The sequence below is a fragment of the Tiliqua scincoides genome, chromosome 2 (assembly GCF_035046505.1).
Source record: "Tiliqua scincoides isolate rTilSci1 chromosome 2, rTilSci1.hap2, whole genome shotgun sequence".
Lineage (NCBI taxonomy): Eukaryota > Metazoa > Chordata > Lepidosauria > Squamata > Scincidae > Tiliqua > Tiliqua scincoides.
This window is the reverse complement of record NC_089822.1, coordinates 92,430,640-92,458,109: the sequence shown is the minus strand read 5'-3', so window position 1 is coordinate 92,458,109 and position 27,470 is coordinate 92,430,640. Positions and strand designations below refer to the sequence as shown.

Genomic DNA, 27,470 nt, shown 5'->3' with positions numbered 1-27,470 from the left:
CTTGTCACCTCCCTGATCTGTTTCCTCATTTCAAGGTCCCCTTCCAGTTTCTGGTCTGGAGGATGATAGTATGCCCCCAGTATTACATCATTCCTCAGGCCTGGTAATTTAACCCATAGAGATTCTATGGAGTCAGGCCCACCTTCAATCTCTACTTTGCTGGATTCTATCCCTTCCTTAACATAAACAGCCACCCCACCTCCAACACACCCCTCCCTGTCCCTCCTGTAGAGTTTATAGCCCGGGATTGCGATATCCCACTGATTCTCCACATTCCACCAGGTTTCTGTTATGCCCACTATGTCAATGTTTTCCCTAGTCACCAGACATTCCAGTTCTCCCATCTTTGCTCAGAGACTTCGGGAATTTGCATAAAAGCATTTGTACATGGAATGCCCCAGGATGGGCTGCTTATTAGCTCCTTTATCCCTGGATCCTCTCATTGTGCCACACCGTCTATCACATCCCATCATGCTACCATTCCCAATTTCTTCTCCTACTCTGCCTTTACCTTGTTGTTCTCTAACCTTCCCATCCTCATCCCATAGGGATGAGGAGTTCCGAACCGGATGCCCCTCGGCTCCTGTCGGCTTACCCCCAGGGATCAGTTTAAAAGCTGCTCTGCCACCTTTTTAATGTTATGCGCCAGCAGTCTGGTTCAATTCTGGTTCAAGTGAAGCACGTCCCTCTTGTATAGGCCCCGCTTGTCCCAAAACATTCCCCAGTGCCTAACGAAGCTAAACCCCTCCTCCCTACCCCACCCTCTCATCCACGCATTGAAACCCCTGATCTCCGCCTGCCTAGCTGGCCCTGCACGTGGAACAGGTAGCACTTCAGAGAACACTACCTTTGAGGTCCTGGCTTTCAGCTTCCTACCGAATAGCCTAAATTTGGCCTCCAGGACCTCCCGGCTACACTTGCCGATGTTGTTGGTGCCAACATGAACCACAACCGCTACCCCCTCCCCAGCACTATCTACCAGCCTGTCTAGATGAGAAGTGATGTCTGCAACTTTCGCACCAGGCAGGCAAGTCGCCATGCGGTCCTCACATCTGTCGCAAACCCACCTTTCTATGTTTCTAATAATTGAATCCCCCACTACAAGAAGCCGCCGACCCCCCTCCCGCTGAGGAGTATCCTGAGTGCGTTCAGATACAGGCCCGACCCCTGGAGAAGGGGTCCCCCCTAGGGGATTGTTTCCTTCCTCTCCAGGATGATGTCCTCCAGCCCCGAGACTTCCCACCTGGGCGGCTGAGGAGCTGCATGCCTGAGGTTGGAAAGAAGCCTGATCGTCCCCTGAAGTCTCCCCATGGTGCTTCTCTGCCTGCCTCTGCTTCTCCAGGTCGGCCACCAAGGTTTCAAGGGAGCGGATGCCTTCCCTGAATCCCTGGAGCTCCTTGCACCGAGGACACACTCATGCCTCAGACTTATGCTCATGACTTATGCCCCAACCCTTCCAGCTGATTCTACCCTGCAAACATCCTCTTCGAAAAGTTTAAATTTTTTTAAACTACAGAAGACCTGCAGAGTAATACAGTCTTTCTGAATGAAAGTCCTTTCTGTCTACCTGTCAGACAATGCAACATGGACTAGAATCTATTAACTCCCAGGGATGTGCCACAACTTGGATGACTCAGTTTTGAGTTGCGAAAACACTTTTTATTTGTGACCCTGTATGGACTCGAGTCATGGGTGTCTAAAGCTTGGGTGCTGACTTGGGACTTAGGGGTTTTACCTAAAAATGAAAATTCTTGAATAGACTCTAGTCAAGACTTGCTTTTGTGAGTCTGTGTGTGTGTGTGCTTGCTTGCTTGCTTTTTTGTGGCTTCCGTGGTTTTATTTTTTGAAAAGACTCAGACTTGAATCAAACCGACTCTGAAAACATCTCTGGATGAGTTGCAACAGCGCCTGTGACAACTTGTTTGCCACTTGAGTCAAGGAGCGACGGAGACACAGAATTCAGCTTGAGGATGTGGTCCGCCACATCCCTGTTAACTCCACACCAGTTCTTTACAAAAGACTTGGCTACGTATTTATAGGAAGTTTGAATGTGAAATTTACTTAGGTCTTGGTCTGATTTGGGAATGATTCTTTAGGACATTATGTCCTACAATATGTTGGTGGTTCCCAAGCTGAGGCAGGCATATATGGTTGCACACTGTAATGCACTACAAACAGCACAGATGAAAGTTTGCTTTCAAAAGCTACTATCAGCACGCTTCTGTGACTGTCCTTTGTCTGAATTAGACACACCATCAGATATTTTCTTTTCCTTCCTGAAATACACAGCAGCTAGGGAAATAAGTGGCTGCTCTAAGACTGAAACGACTTTTAAGCAGTTTTTGTAAAGGGTGTGTTGTGGATGTGGCCAATTCTTGTTTTAATGTGTTTTCAATTTCCTTATAGGTGTGTGGCTTATGGGCTGTTTAACCCAATAAACGTTTGACTCTCAACCTCAGTTCTTCAGGTGTAATATGGGGACAATAGAACTTGTTTGAAGGACTACAAGACACTGCATAGGGCATATCTGTGTTTGTCCTACCAAAATACAATCAGTGTCAGAATTAACAAATGGTTGTGATATGCAGCTGTAGTCCTTAGAAATGGAGATAGGTTGCACCATCCAGATACATTAGAGAGGACTTTGTGCAATTTCTGTAATTTAGCATGCTCTATTTTGAATACTGTTGATATGAACAGTGAAAAAAATCACTCTCAAATAGTAAAGGTGACAGCATAAAGCAATCTCTGTTTTAAAAGTTTTTTTTCCCCTCTGAAGTTTTAGTCTCTTGTGCTAACCTGTTCAGGTTTTTAAATTAGCATTAACGTGTTAATCCTAAACTGAGGTGCTGGATTTTATCAGAAAAGACACTCTAATCTCCCTTCACTTTGTGTGACCTTGGGGTGGGGCAGCAGCTTGTGCTTGAAGTAAGCCTATTCAAAAATAGATGCAAGTGCTGACCATCAGGAGAAATCAGTGACTGGATTGAAGTAATAAGAAATAATTTTGCTGCAAGATTACTTAATGGACACTGTTGTGAGGGGGAACTTTCTTAGTTCAGTTTTCATAATTAAAAGGCTTTAGGATCTGAGTCAGTTAACTGGAAATGTTTTTCTTACTTTATGTTAGAAAAATACTCTGTGTTTTTACATATATACACACAGTCGCATGCTCTCTCTCTCTCTCTCTCTCTCTCTCTCTCTCTGTGTGTGTGTGTGTAGTGAGAGATCCTGTGAATAGTGGAATGGTTCAGACGTAATTCAAAACCATGTTGTTGCTATTTGTAAACAAGCCTGTTCTTGTGTACCATGTCTTCCTCCTCCTCTCTTCACATATTCTGATTTCCTCCCTCACTACCAATTTTTTATTTTGCAATGTTGTACCCCACTTTTCAACTTAAATCATCCCTAAGGTAGCCTATATACATGAACAATGCAATACAATACAAAAGCTGTGGTAGGACAGTTAAGAGAAATACTGCAGGGACATGATGCTAAAACCTCTTCCTGCTCACTGGTGTTCCTGCCGCTGACACTGTTGTGGGCCTGTGATAGGCCCAGATGAGGTAGCTTTCCAGGAAGTGCGCTGTTAGGCAGCACCAAATGATGTAACTGGCTCCCAGTTCAGACTGTTTGGAATTGGTTGTATAGTATAATGGCAAACTATGACTTCCTGTGCAAGACCAGGAGAAATCTAAGTAGTAGTAGGAATGGGGAGGAAGGAATGCTTGAGCAGAAGGCTTATCTATGGACCACCAAGCTTAGTGTTCCATTTCACCTACTGTCTTTATTCTAAAAGCAGAATTAAAAACTCTTTGGACATAATTTTTTTTCCTTAGTTGACATCAGATTTTATACTACAAATTGATTTTAAAGAAACAACTCATTTTTTATTTGGGGTTTTTAATTTATTTTTTCCTTGGCTTAAAGCTCATTCAAGTTTTGTGAATCAGGTTTACTGCCAAAGAAAATGTAATTAAATGATAACATTTTAAATAATGTGTTGTAAGCCCGGCAGTGACCAATGAAGTGTTTAAAATATAGTGTTATTGTGGAGAAAGTTCTACAATTACTAAGAAAAAGTTTAAATGAACAAAACCAACTGTAACAAGAAGTTCTCAATATCCTAGGTTTAAGTTTTTAAAACAGAATGCCCCCCCCAATCCAGATTACTCAAGAAATAGATTTAGCACACACACTGTAGGAGCATTTAATTAAAAATAAGGCCAATTGATTTCTGTAGAACTTGCAACCAATAGCGTTGCCCTTTTGCTATATTCTGAACAGAAATCTCAACCTGTTAGTAATTTTGGGCACACACATTCACTTCCCCACCCCTTTGTCCTAATGAGGAAGCTGGACTGTGCCATGTGTTTGAATGTGGAATTTTCCAGACATTACGGTCTGACCTCCACCTTTCAACCCATGTCAGGGTAATGCCACATTCAAATCAATGCAATACACTTGCTTTGTTTCCTCCACAATAAAAAGAGTGTGAGTGCTCTGTCTTATGGCCCAATCCTATCTGGGCCATCCATTGCTGTAGCACTTCTTTCACTGGTGCGAACTGCCGTAAAGCAGTCAGTGCCAGTTGTAAGAGGCGCTCTGGTAGAGCTCTGAGTAGTGTAATGGCAAGAAAGCTGGAGCCTTCCCATGCATGTTACCCCCAGAGCAGGTAAGACAGGGGCAGCACAGGAGGCAAAACTAGGCAGGAAGGGGGCATAATGCAGTGAATAGGATGTGGGAGGGATGAATCCAGCAGTAATGGTATGCACCAGATACTATTTCCCTTTCCTACTGCCTCCCCACGCCGTTTCTCTCCTCAGACTTGTGTTAATGAAACCGCTGGGGCAAGTCTGAGGAGACGCATTGCGGAGTGGGAGACTTACAGAGGTGTAAAGAGATTTAAATCCCCTTTCACCTCTGAAGTCTCCTGATCTGCTCCCCCTCTCTACTGGATACATCATGACTGTTTTGGCACAGCTGCATTATTGGGGGGGGGGGTAGTGGTACGTGGGGAGGATGGGATTGGGCTCTTAGTTCCTGGACAGAAAACTTAACTTGATAACTTTCCTAGGATCATGTGTGCTTCTCTGCCATTCTTATTTTCCAGACCGCTTAATGAGTAAGCAGGACCTAGGTGTGCTTTTTATTAGTTGACTTACCAGATACAAAGAGGGAAAGAGTGCCTATACCTTTAAGCATTGTATAGAAGACGTAGTTTTGGCCGGTGCAGCTTTTTAAACTGTTCCATGTTGAGCTGCGCCTAGCAATATTACTTCTTCTATGCAATGGTTAAAGGCAGGGGGATCCAAAGTTTTTGGCAGGAGGGCCACATAAGCTCTCTGACACTGTGTTGGGGGCCGGGGGGGAAAAAGAATTAATTTACATTTAAAATTTGAATAAATTTACATAAGTTTACATAAATGAATATATTAAAGATGAACTTATATGAATGAATGAAGGTCTTGCAATAGCTCAATGCCTATAAAAGGCCTTGCACAAAGCAAGGATGGCCTTTCCTTTGCTGCCGCTGCTGCATCACAGACGTGAAAGAGCAAGCAGTGGAGGGAGCTCTCATCCCTCAGCTCACAGGAGAGGTCAAACCATCGCCCTCATGCTGAGAGAAGTTGCGTTGAGCCAGTGCGGGCTTCAACAAATCTCTGGAGGGCCAGAGGCTCACTGGAGACTGTGGGCTCCCTGAGGGCTGCATTGAGAGGGCTTGAGGGCCGCAAGTGGCCCCAGGGCCGGGGTTTGGTCACCCCTGGTTAAAGGTATAGGTACGCTGTCCCACTTTCTATCTGGCAACCGTAATTATTAACCATTTGGTATTCGTACCTTGGGTTATCTCTTGTGGTTGGGACCTATCTGTTGTTGGGAGTCTCTGATCAAGTGAAAGATGCTGAAATGTCATAAGAACAGCCCCGCTGGATCAGGCCAAAGGCCCAGCTTCCTGTATCTCTCAGTGGCCCACCAAATGCTTCAGGGAGCACACAAGACAACAAGAGACCCTCATTCTGGTGCCCTCCCTTGCATCTGGCATTCTGAGGTAACCCACTTCTAAAATCAGGATGTTGCACATACACATCTTGGCTTGTAACCTGTGATTGACTTTTCCTCCAGAAATTTGTCCAATTCCTTTTTAAAGTGATCTAGGCAAGATGCCATCACCACATCCTGTGGCAAGGAGTTCCACAGAATAACTGCACTCTGAGTAAAGAAATATTTTCTTTTGTCTGTCCTAACGCAACACTCAATTTTAGCAGATGTCCCCTGGTTCTGGTATTGTGTGAGAAGGAAAAGAGCATCACTCTATCCATCCAGTGCATAATTTTGTATGCCTCAATCATCTCCCCCCCCCCCCCCGGCGCCTTTTTTCTAGACTGAAGAGTCCCAAGCTCTGTAGCCTTTCCTCATAAGGGAGGTGCCTCAACCCAGTAATCATTTTAGTCACTTTTGCACCTTTTCCAATTCCACTATATCTTTTTTGAGATGTAGCAACCAGGATTAGATGCAATTGGTGTGGCCTGACCATTGATTTGCACACTGGCATTATAATATTTGCTGTTTTATTCTCAATAGCTTTTCTAATGATCCCAGTCTTAGAATTAGACTTCTTCGCTGCTGCCGCACATTGGGTCAACACTTTTATCAGCCTATCCACCAGTACCCCAAGATCCCTCTCCTGATCCGTCACAGACAGCTCAGAACCCATTAGCCTATAGGTGAAGTTTTGATTGTTTGCTCCAATGTGCATTATTTTACACTTACTTACATTGAAACGCATCTGCCATTTTGCTGCCCATTCTCCCAGTTTGGAGAGATCCTTCTGGAGCTCCTCACAATCTCTTCTGGTCTTCACCGTTTGAAAAAGTTTGGTGTTGTCCACAGACTTAGCCACCTTGCTGCTTACCCTTGTCTCCAGGTCATTTATGAAGAGGTTGAAAAGCACTAGTCCCAGGACAGATCCTTGGGGCACACCACTTTTCACCTCTCTCCATTGTGAAAATTGTCCATTGACACTCAATTTTAATGCATGTCTCCCTGTGAGAGGGAAAAGAGCATCTCTCTATCCATCTCCTGCATAATTTTGTATGTCTCACTCATGGCCTTCCTCAGGTACCTTTTTTCTAGACTGAAGAGCCCTAAATACTGTAACCTTTTATCATAAGGAAGATGTCCCAGCCCAGTAATAATTTTAGTCACTCTTTTTTGCTCCCTTTTCCATTTCCACGATATCCTTTTTGAGTTGTGGCAACCAAAACTGGATGCAATACTCCAGGTGTATGACATACCAATGTTCCAAAGAGAGATGCTGTTTGTTAAATATAACCTTCTAAAAGTAACTTTCTGTGTTCATGCCAGGGAAATCCTCCAAAGCCATTCTAAAAAAACCCCCAGAAAACTAAAATTAGACTACTAAATCAATTTGGGGCTGAATAGAAGACTTAATTCTGGAAATGGCTGGGTGTGCATCTGCTCCTGCCAATGTCACTAGAAATTGTTAGATTAGCACCCCGAAAAATATGAGACAATGTCTCGAATTAAAAATTTGGGGCCATGTGATGCTAAATATGTTAGTATGTCTTTACAGCTTTATGTTTACTCGTGTAGTAGCTACTTGGGACTGCACTTTGGATCAGGATTGCAGTACAGAGGTAGAAGTTATTTGTTTCCCTGTATGTTGTTTTTTCTGGTGAAAATGGCCTCTACAAAGGAGATATTTAACCCTCAAAATGTTATAATAGCAAATGGCACTTTTAGGGTTAATTTTATGTTTCATACTTTGAAATGAAGTATGGGCCACATTGCTCATACCTACAACGCCTTGCTCAGACTTATAAGTACAAGAATTACAAGTACAAGATAAGATAGGTAGCCAAAAAGTAAACTGAAGGATATATGTGCCTTAATAGGTCAACTGAAAGGAAATTAAAGGAGAAAAATGTTTAACTGAATGTCACAGTTACACAAATTCAGAGGGCTTATTATGGCGTTACAGGACTTGAAACGCCCAGCTTACAGCTATTTGCTTTTGGTTAGTTTCAGTTGTGCTGGTTTATTTCAGTCGTGCTGCATTTGCTAACAGGTGTGTGGAAAATGGCCCTGGGTAGTTATAAACCTAAGATGTATTAACTCTGGCTAGGACATTTATAAGTGGAGAGCTGTTAGCTCAGCAACTTGATATTCAGGAGGATAGAATTGGAAGCAGGAAGCATTATGCACAAAGACACATGCGTATCCCAAAGCATACCCAAAATGGGCAACCTTTTGCATCTGTAAAATCTGTTTTTGACATAGGAATGAAAGACTCAAATATTTATTGCTGAAGCCACAAGCTAACTATGCTTATAAAACAATAAAATCAAAACCCAAAAAAACCCCACCAGTGTGCAGTTTCTACTTATAGCACATCATTCTGACAACTGATTTTGTAACTGATGAAGTTCACCCTCATTTTAGGAGCAACAGTGCCAAATGCAGCAGCCTTAAGAGTAATTGACAGTTCAATATCTGCAGCGAGGAACAGAGCCATAGGGGGGTTGGCCAAAATGGATGCCAGCGATCCTTGCCTGATACAATGTACATTATAAGAGAGTGAGGACGGTCTTCGCATCCAACAAATGCAGAGGCTGAGCTTACACAACATTCTGGCAGGGCATCCTTCCATTATCATGAATAGCCTTGTACAAGATACAGAAAAGGGAAGCCAAATTGATCAAGGGGCTGCAACACCTTCCTCACAAGGGCAGACATCTTGAGCTATATATTTTTTTCTGAAGCTGACTGCCTTTTTAAACATAGCTAAATGGGGCATGATAAATGTTTAAATAATTTTGTTGTGTGAGATAGCAAATTGGAAATAATGACTCAATGAAATAGATTGGCAATAGGCTCGTGATGAAGATGAGAAGGTGTGAAAATGAGAAGATGAAGATGAGAACCCGTGTCCGTTATTTTCATTACAATTTATTAAGAAATGAAAATAACTGACACACGTTGTGCTAATGGCCACTTTTTATTAAAAAGGATAGTGAAGGTCTGACTTAGTTTTCTGAAGGCCATATTCATACACTAGCTTTTCAGACAGTGACTACCCCTTTCCTGTATTAAATTACAGCTGAAAACTGAAAGTTACACTGTTTTATGGTTGACTGATGTAACAAAGACAGTGGGTGTCTTCATAGTCTGTATATGCTGCCATTCATTTAAGTCAGTGATTTTCAAACTGGGGCGTCGTGACACCCCAGCCAGAGTGCCCTGGCCACTTTCCCCTTAAGGTTTGGGGGTAGGGGGGAGGCAGCAACGTGATCCTGGGGATCCAGGATCACGTTGCTAAGGGGCTGCAGGGACTGGCATTTACTTACCATTTACTGGCATTTACTTGCCAGTCCCTGCAGCAGCCTCCTGGGGGTGCGGGGAGCCCTGCGCAACCTTATGCAAGGCTCCCCTGGGCTTAAAAAGTGAAAGCAGAACGATTGCACTCCACTTCTGGTTTTGCAGAGGCGTGGCGCGATTGCTCCACTTTCACATTTTAAGACCTGGGGAGCCCTGGTGAAAGTCGTGCAGGGCTCCCCGCACCCCGGGTAGGCTGCTGCAGGGACTGGTAAGTAAATGCCAATTCCTGCAGTCCCCTTAGCGACGTGGTCCTGGGGATCATGTTGCTGTCTCCCCCCCCGCCCCCGCAAGGACTTACAGTGGCTCAAACTCTCCTAGAGTTTGAGAACTGCTGATTCGTGTCACAATTTTTGCCTTCCTAACAGTAGGGGAATGTTTCTGAGGTAATGTCATTCAAAAATTCCAAGATGCCTTTGCTCCTAAAATGCTCTTGGTAATTTTATTTATTTTTCTTGCACTGATAAGAGTGATCACGTAATAAAGCTATGAACTGACCCTGTAAGCCAGGCGTGCTCAAGACGTCGATCGCGATCGACTGGTCGATCGCCAAGCAAAATCCGGTCGATCGTGTGCCGAGCCTCCCGTCCGCCATGTTGAAAGGGGCAGGAAAGAGCCCCGGAGCTTCCCAATTGGCCTGGTGCCACCGAGTGTCCCGGATGCGATGGCGGGCCAATCAGAAAGTTCCGGGGCTCTTTCCTGCCCCTTTCAACATGGCGGGCCAATCGGGAAGCTCCAGGGCTCTTTCCTGCCCCTTTCATTGATTTCAATCAATGATTTCAATCAATCAGTCAGCCCGGGCGAGCTCAGCGCGGGGCCTGGATGGGTGGAGAGCGCCGTCACTCCGGCCAGGGAGGCGGTGCCGAGCAGGGCTTGCAGCGTCAGTCCGGGTCTCCGTGGTGCAGCCGCTGCCAGGGCTGGGGAGCAGAGCAGCAGGGACCCCGCGGCCACAGCGGAGGGACGCCTCCTCCCAAGGACACAGCTCCCTTCTCCGCCTCCAGCAGCAGCAGCTCCGAAAAAGTTGCAGCGCAGAGAGAGCTGCGCCGCCCGCCCGCAGAGGCGAGTGCGCTCCGGCCAAGAAGCAGCTGCCATGAAGCCCGGCGGGGAGCAGGAGGCTGCCGGGGGAGGCGACCCCTGGAAGGAGTGTGTAGAGGTGGCGGTGCAGCTGGGGCGGTGCAGCCAGGGGCGGCGGCGCGGGCAGGCGGCGCGGGAGCCCGTGGCCGGCGGGGACGCTCTGGTTGCTGCTGCTGCCCCGCACGGGCACCGCCGTCCCCGCCTCGGGAGCCGGGCGCTGCGAGGCTGCAGCCGGCGGGAGGGCAAGCGCCGCCGGAGGCGCCGCCGAGACCCCCTCCCTGGGGACAGGTAAGGGGAGCCCGGGAGGAGGCGCGGCGCGGCTGGGCTGCGCTGCCTCACGTCGCTGCCTTCCTCCCGAGGCTGGGATCAGCCTTGTGGTGCCCTTGGAGAACTTTTCCTGCTCCCAGAGGGTGAGCTGAGCAGGCGCCTCGGGGCGGAGGGAGGGTGGGCGGGGAAGAGGGTGTGGGGCTGCCCCCAAGTTGCCCCCCTGGAGGGCTCCCCAGCCGCTCCCCTTGCCCCACACCCGGTGTCCCCCCACTTCCCATCACCCCCCCAAGTTGCTCTCCTGGAGGGCTCCCCAACCCCTCCCCCGGGCCCCATACCTGGTGTCCCCCCACTTCCCATCACCCCTCCAAGTTGCTCTCCTGGAGGGCTCCCCAACCCCTCCCCCTGGCCCCATACCTGGTGTCCCCCCACTTCCCATCACCCCTCCAAGTTGCCCCCCTGGAGGGCTCCCCAGCCGCTCCCCTGGCCCCACACCTGGTGTCCCCCCACTTCTCATCACCCCCCAAGCTGCCCCCCTGGAGGGTAGATCTCTGGGCCTTGCTGGGTTTCAAAGTAGCTCTCGAACCAAAAAAGTGTGAGCACCCCTGCTGTAAGCTTACATTTCCAGAAGACAATTCCAACTGAAACATGATGGTTTCAGTACTTTTACCTGGCAGCTGAAATTTATATGCTTTTAGGTTTTTGTTATGAACCAGGGTTACCCAAACCCTGGCCCGGGGGCCACTTGCGGCCCTCGAGAACTCCCAGTGTGGCCCTCAGGAGTCTCCGATGAGCCTCTGGCCCTCTGGAAACTTGCTGGAGCCTGCACTGGCCCGATGCAACTGCTCTCAGCGTGAGGGCGACTGTTTGACCTCTCGCATTAGCTGTAGGATGAGGGCTCCCTCCACTGCTTGCTGTTTCACATCTGTGATGCAGTAGCAGCAGCAAAGAAAAGGCCAGCCTTGCTTTGTTCAAGGCCTTTTATAGGCCTTGAGCTATTGCAAGACCTTCATTCATTTATATAAGTTCCACCTCTAGTATATTAATTTATGTTAATTTTATTCAAATTTTAAATGTTAATTAATTCTTTTTCCCCCTGGGAAACATAGTGTCAGGGAGATGATGTGGCCCTTCTGCCAACAACTTTGGATACCCCTGTTATGAACTATGAGAGTTTGAAGCTTTAAGAAAATAGTGGAGTATCAGTTTGCACAGCCCATACTTCTGGTGTAATCTGCTATATTTGCAGAAGATGCTGTGCAGCTGTTCCAATGAATGTAGGTCACTGGTGTGTGAGAGGTAATATTTTTTGTAGAGGCAATTATTACAGGGATTTTAATTCAAGGTTCAGGTGTGTGTTAGATGCCTCATCACACTGTATAGCAGTGAATACCCAAAGAGAAGCAAATTTTCCAAATTGTCCATGCAAACTACAAATATCAAAACGAAGTAACGATCATTGGAGGCAGGGTTTGTTTTTTTTACTATTAGTATAGTCATATGCACACTTGTTCAGGAGCAAGTTCCACTGATTTTAAATAGTGCTTACTCCCAAATTGGTGTGGATGAGATTGCTGTCTAGGATTGGTCAGGTGTTATGGAAAAACTAACTCTTTGGATTTCTTTCAGATGGCATGTAGTCCAAAGCCATTATTTCAACAAAAAAGCAATTCTGAAACGCTGTAATGGATACATAAGATGTTTTGGTTTGATATTTCATGGTTCAGTAGTAGTGTGTGGGGGTCTTTGGCAGCATCCTTTGTAATAGCCTAGAACTGTCTGTAACTGTCAGTGTTGTCATGTACGTTATATAGACACTATAAAAAGACTTGAGGGGGGGAAAAGACATTTGAAGCAATGTGTTTTGTGCTTGGGTGTTAGGAGTGGGGGGGGGTATCTTTCTTCGCAGATTGTGTTTGCATCAATGACTGTCTATGACAGAGTGAGCAAAAAGTGTTTTTGAGCACTTTTTAGATCCATTAGAAGTGTATGGCGGGATTGTCCAAGAGTGAAAGAAATGGGACTGTCTTATCCTGAGAGCTCAGATTAGAAATACTTCTTGATAGCGTAAATAACTACAAACCTTGCAAAGATTTGCCCACCATTTTCAGGTGACTTGTGATCCTCTCCTGTTTTTGTTTCTTGGTAGCTAGGATTTAGGTTTTTTGACTAACCAGAAAGGATTTCTTTACAGTATTCTGTATATAGCTTGTGGCTGCTGTTATATTTTGCCCTGCTGCTGTGCATGAAAGACATCTATTGTGAAACTGGATTTTGAGTCAAAAGTCACCCCTGTTTAAGTTGACAACTATGGCAAGGATTTCTTTTACTGAAGTCAAATGAAAGTGATTATGGGATTATATTTAAAGGGGAAATGTCACTATGTGTTGACATATTCCCTATCATTCTTCTATTTTGAAGCTCTGTTGGGTTTATATTTAAACACAGGTTGAAGAGAAATTTAAATTAAATATGTATTTTCAGATCATGCTTAAATATAAATGTGACTGTGGGGTTCATTCACAACAAAGCTTCACAATAAAAGAATAATGTATAGCTGCCATTTGGTAAGGTTTTTTTTATTAAAAAAAATATCATAACTGATTGTATACATTGCCCTAGATCAGTGGCTTTAAGACCATGTTTTTAGGAAACTTAACATTTCTTGGAAGCATGTCAGGATTCTTCAAAGAGAAGATAGTCATGGCAAACATACCACCTTCTGAAACTTAGCTTGTCCACTGTTACTGGTTTTTCACTGAAATGCACAGTTCCATAGAGAATGATGGACTTGAGTTAAGTTGTACTTATGGTTCATGTTGTCCCAGCAGGCTTGGCTAGTACCCTATACAAACACACCCTAGAGCAGGGGTGGTTAACCTATAGCATGTGTACTCAAGGCAGTACATGAAAAATTTTTATTGTCTTGTGGCATGCAGTACCACTCACTAAATGCAAGTGGGAATCGAATCATCCCCTTCCCTCCCTATGCTTCATTCTCACACAGAGTTTAAAGGAAATGTGTTCTTGTAAACTTTAAATGCTATTCTAGGAAGGAGCACTTCACTTCCCCTCTCCTCACTCCATTCTTCCATGGCATTTAAAATTTAAAGGGACATGTTTTCTTTGAACTTTAAATTCCATGCCATGGAAGAATGGAGTGAGGAGAGGGGAAGTGAAGTGCTCCTTCTTAGAACTGTTTAAACTGTTTAAACACATAGAGTTTAAACTGGTTGCACCATACCACCTCTTCCCACCTGCAAGTAGGCAGGGCCAGGAGATTTTGATCCCATCCTTTTCCCTTTAGTTTATTTACAAGAAGTGTAACCTGCAGCCTGGTCCACACCACTTTTGTCTGATATGAGCAGTAGCAGAGCTTGGTGGGCAGAGCTCCAGTGTGCTCTTAGATTGCTTAAAAATCTTTCCTCTCCACCCTGAGCTTCTTCCTGGTAGTTTGTCACGTTGTATCTGACTTCCCAATCCAGAAGTAACTGGCAATTATGTCAGCTGGTGGTACTTCCAATAGATGGACCTTGCAAAGTGGTACAGTGGGGGGGGGGGGGAGAGTAGGTGTTGAGAAATACTGTTGTAGATTATCTTAGCCAATTTGGGCACATGCTCTCAAAAAAGGCTTGCCACCCCTGCCCTAGAATGTACACCTGTGGCATGCATGGTTTTTGTGTCAGACTGGGGAAGTAGGAAGTTTCAAATCTACTTCCCTAAGTCAGCCATTTTTAACCACTGTGCCGTGGCACACTGGTGTGCCGCGAATGGTCCCCAGGTGTGCCGCAGGAATTTGGGAGAGGGTCATTTATCAATAGGATCATTGGGGGATGTGAGCCCCCATTGACAGCAAAGTGTGACTTGTCAATTATCAAAAAGCTGATGGTGTGCCTTGATCATTTTAATGCCTTGCCAGTGTGCTGCAAGATTAAAAAGGTTGAAAATCACTGCCCTAAGTAGTTAGAGAATGCAGAATGTTGGAGAGTGGGTTGGGCTGTAGAACCATGGTAGTTAGAGATCAGTCAGGAGAATATAGATTGTAAATATGCAACTAAATTGTACATCCCAGTTTCTTTTCTGAAGAGCTCTTTGAGTTTAGGAAAGCCTTTTTAGTGACAGCCTAGAAGCAGGTCTGAATTCAAAAAACTGAGCAGGCCTTAGGAATCTAAAGCTTAATTGCTTTAAAACTGAATAAAGGTGACAAAGGGAGGTGCAGTGTCAATAAAAGACCTGCAGGTGGTAGTGTCCTGGGGGCTGTGAGCTCTGTGGTATGAATGTTAAATATACTTCTAACACTGTTGTTTATAACATTGATGAAGTTTTAAAATTATGAGATCAAATGGCTTGTTTTAGTTCACAGTAGGTGGTATTATTTAGATATTATAATCCACAATACTGGTTTATTTCCACAAGCTAGGGAGGCTCTAACTCTAGCTAGCAGAATGAAAGATGCCACACTCTTTTTACCTATTATGTTAGAGGTACTGTTCTTCACTAAGCTGGATGGGTGCGTTTTATAGGAGTAAATAGTTGGTCAGGCTCTTCTTTAGGAGAACCGAGCTTGGATGAAAAGGTTTATAAGTACTGAATCTTTGGTATTTCATGGGTTTCCTTTCAACCATTAGAAATAGTGATTTCTTTTTGTGATTTCTGAAGTACGCTGTTTATGTTTATCATATGAAATTCAAAACTGCCGCTTGGAAAGCGTTCTTTGGCCTTTATAAGGTCTCTTTAGATTGCCTTGTGGAAACTGCTTGTAAGAGCCTCTTTGAGGGGTTCTGGCTGCCCTAATGTCCCCATTGTGAAGTGTCTTCATGTCACCACATGATTCTAGAAGTTCTCTTTGTGATAATGTCAGTACATGCAGCAAGCCGCTCTACGCATTATGACAGTTGCAAGGCATAGCTTACAGAAGTTGTTCCAAATGGCCTCCGGTTTGTGTTTGCAATCTCACAAGTGACCCCAAGCCCAGTGGCAAACCTGAGCAGGGACAAGGGGGCAAAAACCCTAGACATGGTGCTTGCTGCTGCCTCCACTTGCCCTGCCACCCCACCTGCCCGTTGGAGTCAATCTGTGTGGTGCTAGGCAGCGTGCAAAAAATCTTCTGAGGCTTCTCTTGTGATCTTAAGCAGTACTTCCAGTTTTGTTGGGAAACCAGAAGTATTGTTTAAAACCATGCAAGAAGCCTCAGAAGGCTTTTCGAGTTATGCTGAGTGTCGCACAAGCCTCCAGAGTATCCTGGAGGGCTGCATGATGAGGGGACGTCAGGTTGTGGACCTGTGCCGTGAGGCACATTGGGGGCAGGTCCGTTACTGTCCAGAATTTCCTTTAAATAAAATATTCCTGAAGACCAAATGAAATGTTTTCTTTCACTTAAGCATGTCAGGATTTAATGCAGCTGTGCTTGTACTTGCATCGGGTATCAGTGTTACAATCAGTGTTCATGCTTGAAATGTCAATGGATGTATACTAGATTGTTCCCCCTCAAGTAATGTTCTTGGTTTTGTTTTTTGTTCTTTAAACAGGTTCTACTTTATGTAGCTATGAACTAAAGCCATCTGAATATACTACAGATCCAGGGGCTGATAATCTTTGCCCCAAGCTCCCAGTTCCAGAGAGGTAAAAAAGCACTTATTTCTGTGTAAAATTATTTGTTGATATGAAATTGAATCATTCAATGACCATATCGACAATTCAGCATGGTACCACAGGTTATTTTTATAGGAACCCCTTCTAACTAAAATACTTTTTAAAAATTGCACATTTCACATGCTGTAAAAATGGTTTTTTAAAAAATACATTGGAAAATAGGTTGTGTTGACATTGCTGCTTCCATTCAATCTGGACCTCAAAACAATTTGGTATGGCTTGGTTGTGCTGCTGTGCAAAAGCTTGGGGTTGTGTTTGGTGCATGTGCATGGACATGTTTCTGTCAATTGTGATGTCTTTTTGCATTTCACGCAAATATATACCCAACCAACCAGTCAGTTGTTGCCAACATCTTTTTCCCAAGTTTCCCAATCTACTGTACAAAAAAACTAGAATCACATACATACTGACCTATCCAGCGGTTTCCTCCTTCCTAGTCTGTCTGTTTTGAGCTACTTTTCATTATTTGACACTTTAACCCATTTTTGCCCAGCCCACAGGTGTACGCATTTGGTCCCTGTTGCATATATGCGTTGGGCAGAAATGGCTCCATCTGGAAATAAATAACACTACAAACTGCTTGTCTGTTACATTTTCTCAGCACTCAGAATGTTGCATTTACTAAGCTTAGCTGATCACCCCAGTGAAAAAAATAATCTATTGTTCAGTTCAAACATTGTTATTTAATTCTTGATTGCATCTGTGTCTAATCCAAAAAAACTGCAAAAGCGTTGGACTGCTTAAATTTCTGACCACTTCACTTGCACTCAGCTTGTGATGTGTTCTGTTCACATCAGCTACTAAGTAAACAGAGGTTTTACACATTGTGAGATTTGCAAAAGGTAATACTCATTTTAATTCTAATTTATAAAATTTTAATTTCATTTTACCTTCCTGCATAGGTAATTGAATAGTTGGGCTCCAAACTGTGAAGGGATATGATCACATGAATGCTTGCCAATCTTAGTAACACTTATCCAAAATATATTCCCGACTATCATCCTATATTTGGATTAAATTCAATGGGAGGGAAAATAACTAATGTGCTTCATGCTTTGTTATCTGTATTTGACACATTTGTACAAGGATTTGGGATTTGGAAGTTGTGATATGATCCAATCAGATGTGCTTAAATAAATTCTGTTAGTAAGGAGTTACTTGAGACAAAGCCTGTTGGGGTGTATTCGATTTTTTTTATACTAATGGCTGAAGAGCGTGTTATAGAGAAGAGGGGACTGGAAACGGGACTCTTGAGAAAAAGCTTCTGTTATCAAGGCGGCCATATGATGAGTGAAAGGCTTGTGCCCTTCCAACTAAATTTAGATTTCTTCAAGTTGTGGAGCCGTTAGCAGACACAAATTCATTATTTTTCTTTTTTTAATTGTGAGATTTACAGCCCAATCCTATCCACCCTGGCGCTGTAGGCTACAGCGGTGCCAAAATGGCCACCGCCATATGGGGCCAGGGCAGCTGCTGGAGGTCTCCCTGGGGAAGGGAGTGCTTGCTCCCTCACCCTGGTAATGACGCCATGGCTCCTATGGGTCTCCTTGTATCTGCCCGCTGTTGAGCGGGTGCAGACTCGAGGACACCCTTGTTGAACTGCCTAGCCAGGGAGGGGGGAATAGGATACAGCAGTAGACTCTGCCACTGTCTCTGTCCCCTTCCAGGTCCAATCTTTCCTTCCCCCATCCTCCCCCACCCCAGGAAGCCTCACTGCGGGGTGGTGGTGATAGTTAACTGTCAGTGGCTCCTCCATGGCGTCCACCCAGCACAGAGGCCCAGCACCTGCACTCTCTCCTCACCAGTTGCTGTGAATGTGCTTTATGACATGTTTGTGACACCCAGAGCTGGCAGCATGTCAGCACTGGCGATTATAGGATTAGGCCCAGTGTTATTTATGAAGAGAGAGAAAAATATACATTCAGCTAAGGTACAAGATTTAAACTGTATTAAAAACAAAAACTTTATTATTGAATCTACCAAGTGAAAAGTCTTAATTTATCCATAGGCAAACACAAAATCTTATATTTCTAACTAAGGTGCAATATCTAAATAGTTTAAGAAAGGGTTTTTAACTTTTTTACACACACACAGATTTTCAAATATCTGCTTAAGTATCACATGTGAAACAACGCTTGTGCATCATCATCAGCATTAAAAAACCCTTAACTGATTGCATATTGTTTCCAGAAGGCCAAAAATAAGGATCAGTCCTGCACAAATGTATGTGCTCTTCTGTTAACGTAATAGAGATGTGCGCCGCTTAGCGACGTTCCAGTGATGACCGCCGCTGGTCATGTTGTCGTCACGGGGTGCACACCCTCACCTCCGGAGGCCCACCTGAGCTTCCCAGAGCCAGCACACTTCTGCTCGCTGCCTCTGTGAGGCTCAGACTGCCCAATTGCGCGAGAGATGTGATTTCCAGTTTCCTCTGTGAAACCGAAAGTCACGTCTCTCATGTGATTCTGGCAGTCTGAGCTTCAGAGAGAGCTTCATCCTCTCTTGATGACGAGGAGGCTGTTCTCTATCTCTGTCATTAAGTGACATATGATTGTATGTCAATTTCTCCCTTATAATCTCAATAAGCAATATATTAGGTATATTCTGATTGTGCTACATTCTGGTAATACAAATTATTTCAGATATCAACACATTCTTGTCAGTTGTTGTTTCGAGATCAAAACTACATCATAAAAATAATCCAAAAGCAATACTTCCAGAGCAGGGGTTCTCGTATCCCTGGCATGCGTACCACCAATTGTACACTGGGCAGTGTGGGGTGGTACGCACAGCACCCACTGCCTGGAAGTGATACTGCAACAGGAGCTTCCAACTGCAATTGGAAACTTGAGTTGGCAGGCAGAACTATAGTGTGCAGTTTCTGAGCTCAAGAAAAAACTTGCCTGCCCACCCTGAGCCTCTTACTGACATTGGAAGCTCCCATAGTGGTGTCCAAATTCAGAAGTAACTGGCAATGGCATCATCGCCAGTTATTTCCGGTGGTATTCCAAGGACAGCGTGGCAGCAAGTGGTACGTCGGGGAGCAGCATTGAGAAATGCTGTTCCAGAGCATCTATCAGGTTATATTTCATTTGTTTAACCATTTTCAAGATTCTCTGCCAGTAACAGTTTAGAACAGCCTCATCACATATTAAGAAAATACTATTACATGTGTTAGAGAAAAAAGATCTATTGTCAGTGTAAGCTTCTTTAAAGGGGAAGGGTTTTTATTTGGGGGGGGGGGTTAGAATCCATCTAACTTTGGATTATGACTTTATTGAAATGGCCTCCAATGAGCTTCTCCTATGAACAAAAGGCCTTTAACCTATATTGCAGATTTTGGAAAAAAGTTCTTAAGAGTTATCTTTAGGGACAGAAGTCATGCCAACTATTATTTCCTGATTTTTCTCATGTTTCCTTCAAGAACAGATTATTCTCTGAACCTGGCTCAATCATATTTTTCTTAAGCACATGGTCAAAAGCTTCTTTTCTTCTTCCAGAAGAAAACAAGCAATAGAATTATTGCCATTCTCCTGGATTTTGAATTGTCTGTGGAAGCATGCACTTCACCCAGTCATAGCTTGTCTAATAACCAAGAATGCTGTGTACATCAGTTTGTGTGTCTTGAAGCATTAAAGGGTCTAAATTGCATCATTTTCTCAACCTTTGTAGAACTGAAGATTAGAAGCTTTATTTTTTAAATGCATGTTGAAATTTAGAAATAGGAGGAAAGGAATTATGGATGCTGCATTAAAAGTGTGCAGTTAGTAGTATACAGTTAGTGGTATACAGGGCCATCCACAGCCTTCTTTACACCTGAGATGGCATTCTAAACACTATCCCCTTCTCCTTTACAGATGTGTCAGCATCTGTTCCTCCCAGTCCTCAATGTTCGAGCTCAGCACTCTCCTCCCCTCTACATTTCTTTGTCTTCTCTATTCTTTTTTCAACCCAGAGAGTGGAAAGAAGAGGTAAAGCAGTGGAGGCAAGTAGGTAGACAGAGATGGGCACCCCTATCAAACTGCTGCCTGAAGCACCTGCTTCATTTGGCCTCATAGATGTTGCTGGCTCTGGTAGTACAGCAATACATTTGATAGCATGGGCAATACGCAGTGTGGATTCCGAGCCAACAGGTCCACCACTGATATGGTATTCTCCCTTAGACAACTGCAGGAGAAATGCAGGGAACAACGACAGCCACTCTTTATAGCCTTCATAGATCTCACAAAGGTTTTCGACCTGGTCAGCAGAGACGGCCTCTTCAAGATTCTCCCCAAGATTGGATGTCCACCCAGGCTCCTCAGCATCATCAGATCTTTCCACAAGGACATGAAGGGCACTGTTGTCTTCGATGGCTCCACATCAGACCCTTTTGACATCCGAAGCGGAGTGAAGCAGGGCTGTGTTCTTGCACCAACCTTGTTTGGGATTTTCTTCGCTGTCCTGCTGAAGCAGGCCTTTGGAACTGCAACAGAAGGCATCTATCTCCGGACCAGATCAGACGGAAAGCTCTTCAACCTCTCCAGACTGAGAGCAAAATCCAAAGTCCAGCTGAAATGTCTTCGTGACTTCCTCTTTGCCGACGATGCAGCTGTCACTACCCACTCTGCCAAAGATCTCCAGCAGCTCATGGATCGTTTTAGCAAGGCCTGCCAAGATTTTGGACTGACAATCAGCCTGAAGAAAACACAGGTCATGGTTCAGGATGTGGACTCACCTCCCTGCATTACAATCTCTGAGCATGAACTGGAGGTTGTCCATGACTTTGTGTACCTTGGCTCAACGATCTCCGACACTCTTTCTCTCGATACCAAGCTAAACAAGCGCATCGGTAAAGCAGCTACCACGTTTTCCAGACTCACAAAGAGAGTCTGGTCCAACAAGAAGCTGACAGAACATACCAAGATCCAGGTCTACAGAGCTTGCGTCCTGAGTACACTTCTGTACTGCAGCGAGTCATGGACTCTTCGCTCACAACAGGAGAGGAAACTGAGCGCTTTCCACATGCGCTGCCTCCGACGCATCCTCGGCATCACCTGGCAGGACAAAGTTCCAAAAAACACAGTCCTGGAACGTGCTGGAATCCCTAGCATGTATTCACTGCTGAAACAGAGACGCCTGCGTTGGCTTGGTCATGTCGTGAGAATGGATGATGGCCGGATCCCAAAGGATCTCCTCTATGGAGAACTCGTGCAAGGAAAGCGCCCTACAGGTAGACCACAGCTGCGATACAAGGACATCTGCAAGAGGGATCTGAAGGCCTTAGGGATGGACCTCAACAAGTGGGAAACCCTGGCCTCTGAGCAGGCAGGCTGTGCAGCATGGCCGTTCCCAGTTTGAAGAGACACTTTGCCAACAGTCTGAGGCTAAGAGGCAAAGAAGGAAGGCCCATAGCCAGGGAGACAGACCAGGGACAGACTGCACTTGCTCCCGGTGTGGAAGGGATTGTCATTCCCGGATTGTCCTTTTCAGCCACACTAGACGCTGTGCCAGAACCACCTTTCAGAGCGCGATACCATAGTCTTTCGAGACTGAAGGTTGCCAATATAAAAAAAATACGTTCCCCAGAACACATTCTACATAAAATAGTGCTATTGAAGACACAGTTGATCTCATAGCCAAAAAATGGGTGCTGATTGACTAAGAAAGCACTGCTCCAACTGTTTAAATGGCTGTCAATCATGACAGAACAAGAGTGCTGTAACATATCAGCGCTAAGGGAAGCCATTTTATTAAAGGTATGGTTGTAGTAAAATAGAAAACTAGAGTCCCTAGATGAACTGATACATGGCTTTCTGAAGGGAAAGATGGAACTAGGTCCTGACATGAACCTTTGCATAACACAGAACTGTCACTCTCCTTCCTAGCATTTTTCTTTATTTCTTAGTAAATTTCATGCAATTTCTGTGTAGACCAATACATAGCCAGAAGAAGCTTGTTCCTGGGGCTTCTCAGCAGTTCTGTTAATCTCGTATACCTCCTTGTACTTCAACTTTTTTTGGGCAGGAAACATGGACAGATACTCTGCACAGCCAGCCACCAATGTATTTCTTGCATAACTGTTTTTAAATAGAGGACTTCCAGAATCCAAGAAAGAGAAATGTTTACAAGGGACAATTTCCTTCATTCCTTAAGCTTCTCTGTATTTTACAGATCTAGGAGATAGATTTGTGAAACACTCTTATTTTGTGCCAATATTTTATGGAACCTCGGAAATTTTAAAAAGTTGGTACACCTTGCTTATAAATAAAGGCCTGATCTATGTGCAGAAACATAAAAAATATACTTGCTGTTTACTGTAGAATCTCCCACTCCTGTCTTCAGTTTTGATCATTATTAAATGAGGGCTTATACTTGAGATAAGTTGCAATTCCATTAATAATAATAATAATAATAATAATAATAATAATAATAATAATAATAATAATAATAATAAGGTATTTATATACCGCCTTTCTGGTCATCGAATTACTCCTCTGACTTTATTCAAGGCGGTTTACATAGGCAGGCGTTTCTAAATCCCTCAAGGGGATTTTTACAATCATAGAAGTTCTCTCTTTCAAGAACCAACGACATTTCAGAATGGATCTTCCTGGTTTGGTCTCACTTCTGGCCTCCAGTTCTCCCACGCAGACTGACAAGCAGCTCCATCTTTCACATGGAGGACAGCCAGGACGCTTCTTGCTCACACCAAGAGCTGGTGGAATCACTCAGCTCGGCTAGTCAGCTGCTTCAAGGTCTCAGCCGTTCAGGGAGCTGCCGGTGTCCTCGAACTGGTGACCTTCTGATGTTGTCTTCGGGCTAACAGAGGCTCTGCCCTCTAGACCAGACCTCCTGCCCTGTTACACATTAATATGTGTAACATTCCTGTATATATTCAGTAACCATTAATAAAAGAGCAGAGGGTGACTGTGTATAAATATATTATTCTGCTTTTTATTAGAGAAGGGGCAGTGTATCTTCTACCTATTTGAATCAGAACTACTGAAATAGAAATTGGTCTCATGTGCTAGATTCTCAAGAGTCCCATTTGTTGCAGGACATCATGTAGTAACCACTGACCTCATTTCTTATTCATTATAGCAAAGTTAGATTTTGTCTTGTATGCATAAAACCAGGTAATTCTAGATGTGCTAGATAATCATTTTCCTCAGCAAGTGTTCAGTGCAATAATAAGTAACTGTACTGACATTGTGGGGAGCTGAAATAACAAAACAGACTCTTTTTCCCAGGCTATGCATTTTGCATCTTTGTCCGGGGGAGTTTGGCCAGGAACTAAAGAATGATAAAATTAATTTAATGAATCTAAGGGGGCTGTAGACTTGTTTTTTCCTCAAATCACTGCTAACCCTCCTTGGTGCAGTATGGTAAACTGCTTTTGCACTTGAGAGGAGTTTCAGTTTGATATAGCATAGAGTGGAGGTCAGCTGTTCAAGAAAAGTGCTGAATTCCAGTGAGCCACCACAAGCCTCATGTGATTATCAGCAGCTCTTTGGATCTGGCTTTCTTACCAGCACATATAAACATGAAACAGTATTCTGAAAGACCCATGCTGTCCTGAAAAATTTCATTTTCACATAGAGTTGCATAAAAATTCATATAGTATGGTTTTTATGAACACTTTTTGAGCTAGTGGGCAGTCTTTTTCATTTGTAACTCTTTGTGAGACAACAAAAGGTGCAATTCTGAAGTAGTGCCTCAGAACCAAAACAGGAAAAAAACATCCATTTTCCCACTTGACATCTTGATCCAAAGTGTGTGTTTTGTGAAAGTGCATCTCTTGGGTTTCAGTGAAGATTTTATATGAATGTAATCAGTTTAGGATTGGGTGGCAAGTCTCTCCCAAAGACAGGGATAAAGATTCCAAGGACAAAGACTTTGTCAACACTTGTTAGCAAGACAAAATAATTAAGTAAATCTGTACTTAGTGTTGAATATATTTCATATGCTAAGTACAGTGATTGCCATATGAGTTATGTGTCATCAGTTCTTCAGGGTTTCAGTGCAGTCACATGTGATTGAGTTAGTGCATGCTCTGGGAATTAGGGAAGGGCTAATCCCTTCTTTGAGCATACTGTTATTCAGGGCATCTTCTTTTGTCTGACCCATAACCACCCCTAAGTAAGAATAACTAGGTAGTTGCCACTACCTGTGTCTGACTTGAGACCGTGAAAGAGGAGGGCAGGGTGTTTTATCTGTAACAGTAGTTCTTCCAGTGGTCATTTGTGCAGATCCCTGACTTGCCTGCAGGTGCGACTCCAATGGCTTTTGCACCTCCTAAATAGGATGAACTGATGGCAGTTCTTAAAGGAATTGAGAAAGTTGGATTTTTGCTTGTGCAAGACCTCTAAAACCTTAGGGCCTTGCATACAAACTGAAGTGTCAGAATGACTGACAGAGCTCTGAAAGCTTTCAAGTTTGTCTCTGTGCATTCACAGAGCTCCACTGTGTGTGTTTGCACAGATGACCACTTGAAAAACTACTGTTACAGCTAAGCAACCTGATATTTTTTATGGTAGTGTATTACTTTTGGCAGACAATTCTTTTTATTAAATTCCTCCTTGAGGAAACTGTAATGACTCTGCTGTGAATATTTCTGTTTTTTTCTGGGATAGAAAAGAGTCCTAAGGTTACAAGCATAATGTTTAAAATCACACAGTATCCTTTCAGTCAAGCACCAAGTTTAATTTCTTTCTGTTTGTAAGCTAAACATGTTGAGTGTCAGTATCCATGAGGGTTCCGTTCCCAGCACCCACATGGATACCAAAAATCACGTTAAAGGAAATCCATTTAAAAAACAATGTCCTTTACTCAGTGATTTAAAATCAGCTTTGCGGCCTTTGTAATGCACAACAGAGGTATCAGGCAGGCAATCATCAATCATTCTCTCTCCAGGTGCTTTTCAAGGCTTCACTCAGAGCCAGTAACCCTTCCCTTCACTGGGAGCAAAGGAGGTGATAATCACTTGCATTCTTTCATGTGTTCAGGGGGATGGGGGGGTTGCTTGCCTGGGAGTGAAGCTGTTCTAAGTGCCTGGAGAGAGAATGATTGATGGATGTTCTGTTGGCTGCCTTCTCCCGCACTAATGAGGCTATTGCTAAATGACTTTATTCCTTGAGATAAAACCACGAGTGAAAAATCCGTAGATAATTAGGTTATACTTGTACATTCCTAAATAAAAATTATTTGGTTCATTCAGACCTTGGAGTTTCCAAGCCTCTAGAACCTTCATTTGATTTCTTGACTTAGAATATTATTTGACATGGTTAAGTTACTCTTTGCGTAAGAAGCAATATCAACATTTTTTTGAATGTTACATTATGCATTTATTTTTACTTTACAGAAGCATGTTCTGTGTTGTAAAAATAAGCATGATATTTTTCCTGTTTTTTTAACATTTTGTAGAGAAGGTACAACTTTCTAATCTAACTTATCTCTAAGTTAGAAATAACTTTTCTAAATTTAAATGCTCTTTCTAAATTCAAAGAGCATTTGCAGTGCATTGATGCAGGCCGGATTCACACAAGTAGCAGACAAGATGATAAAACAGTTCCTGAAACATCCAGACAAGATGATAAAACAGTTCCTCTTCTAACTAGTGATGGAGAAATTAACCTCTACTTGATTTGGAATGGGCTTGGCTAATGCAAGCTGGATGGCCAGCTCTTGAGATGGGGTAAAGCATCTCAGGGAGTAACAGGCTGATGGGAGCAGAGCTGTTCCTTGGGTAGGGCAACTGAGGTGGCCACCAGTTTTATGACCAGTCTGTGACTACAATGGGGGAGGCGCACTCTGGCACCCTGGGTTTGCACCCTGCTCACATCCTTCTAGGGAAGGCTCTAACCCATTCACACTCTGTCTTGTCCATCACCTGACCCACCAGTGAACCTGTGGTCATCCCAACCACTTGCCCTCCCCTACAATGATCATTTTGAAAGGAGAGTAAGTGGAAAGAAGATTGTGGTAGTGGCTCCCTACCAGCACTTCTTTCCACTGAAACTGCCACAGTTCCTCTTCCCACTTACCTCTTCCTACTCTACAGCAGGCTGGATGTGTGAAGAGCTGGGAAGCAAGCAGAAGAGGAAATCTATAAAAAAGAATGGGTTGGCCAGTGCTTTAGGTTGAATGCTCCCCTTAGTGGAAAAAAATCCTTATGCAGAGAAAAGCAGTGGGGAATAGGCTAGGCTAGAATGTTCTCCCTGACATCTAATTTGTTTTAGGTAGAGTTCTGATGTTAAAGAACATATTCAGTTATGTGATTGTCTCGCCTACAATCTGAATTGCAGAGCCCCTGAACAGTTTAACCACTTTCCCTGCTGTTTGCATGAATTATGCTTCAATGATCATAGCTCACTTGGGACCTTTCCATTTAGAACTGCTAGTCAGTTATGTAGAAGTATGGACTCTAAACATTTTCTGGATGTTAGCAGATGATAGTTTTCTCACAAACAGGGACTAATCATTTGACAATGACTGTTTTTATTATATTGGGTTTCTTTGCGAGTGATAAATAATATATGGAAAAGGGAGGTTGGAGGCAGCATTTTCTGTTCTGCATGCCTGAAGTGAATGTTTAGCATTTTCAAAAGACTTCCAATTAAAGTAAGTAGACTTTGCATCTCTGACAGAAAATTGAATACCCCAAAGGTATTATATACCCTCTCTGCCAGAGCCTTGTTGAACCTGGCAAGTAAGACAATAGGAACTGATTTGGAGAAAGCTTGAACCTACAGGTTAAATAAAAAATCTATTTGAATGTGAAAGAGTGGTTCTATTCATTGATTTTAATTAGACAACTGTCTTGCAAATAAAAATGCAAAATATTCTCTGTGTGCAAGAGAGAACTAAAAATAGACAGTCGTGACAATCTGGTATAAATTTTGGGAGCAGCAGTGCAGCTGCCTATTGAGCAAGTGTAGAGACAAAAAATTAACATGGTAGGATGTTAAATCAGTGGAACATAAATCCTTGTAAAATGTCTAGGGTCCTGGTGTGGGGTGTCCCTAACTGCTTAGGGATAGGGAGGATTATATGCTTGTGAAAGCAGTGTGTTGAGATGTCAGCACTCTTTAATTACAAGTGTT

At 43.7% G+C, this 27,470-nt stretch overlaps 1 protein-coding gene across 3 annotated transcripts in view; it reads left to right on the top strand.

Annotated features, from left to right (window-relative positions):
* SLC44A1 (solute carrier family 44 member 1) overlaps nt 1-27,470 on the top strand; it is a 113,596-nt gene that overhangs the window by 48,181 nt on the left and 37,945 nt on the right. For all 3 annotated transcript variants that reach the window (XM_066615172.1, XM_066615174.1, XM_066615171.1), the window contains one exon: nt 16,263-16,356. In XM_066615172.1, the coding sequence (XP_066471269.1) occupies nt 16,263-16,356 (94 nt within the window). The remainder of the gene's footprint in view (nt 1-16,262; nt 16,357-27,470) is intronic.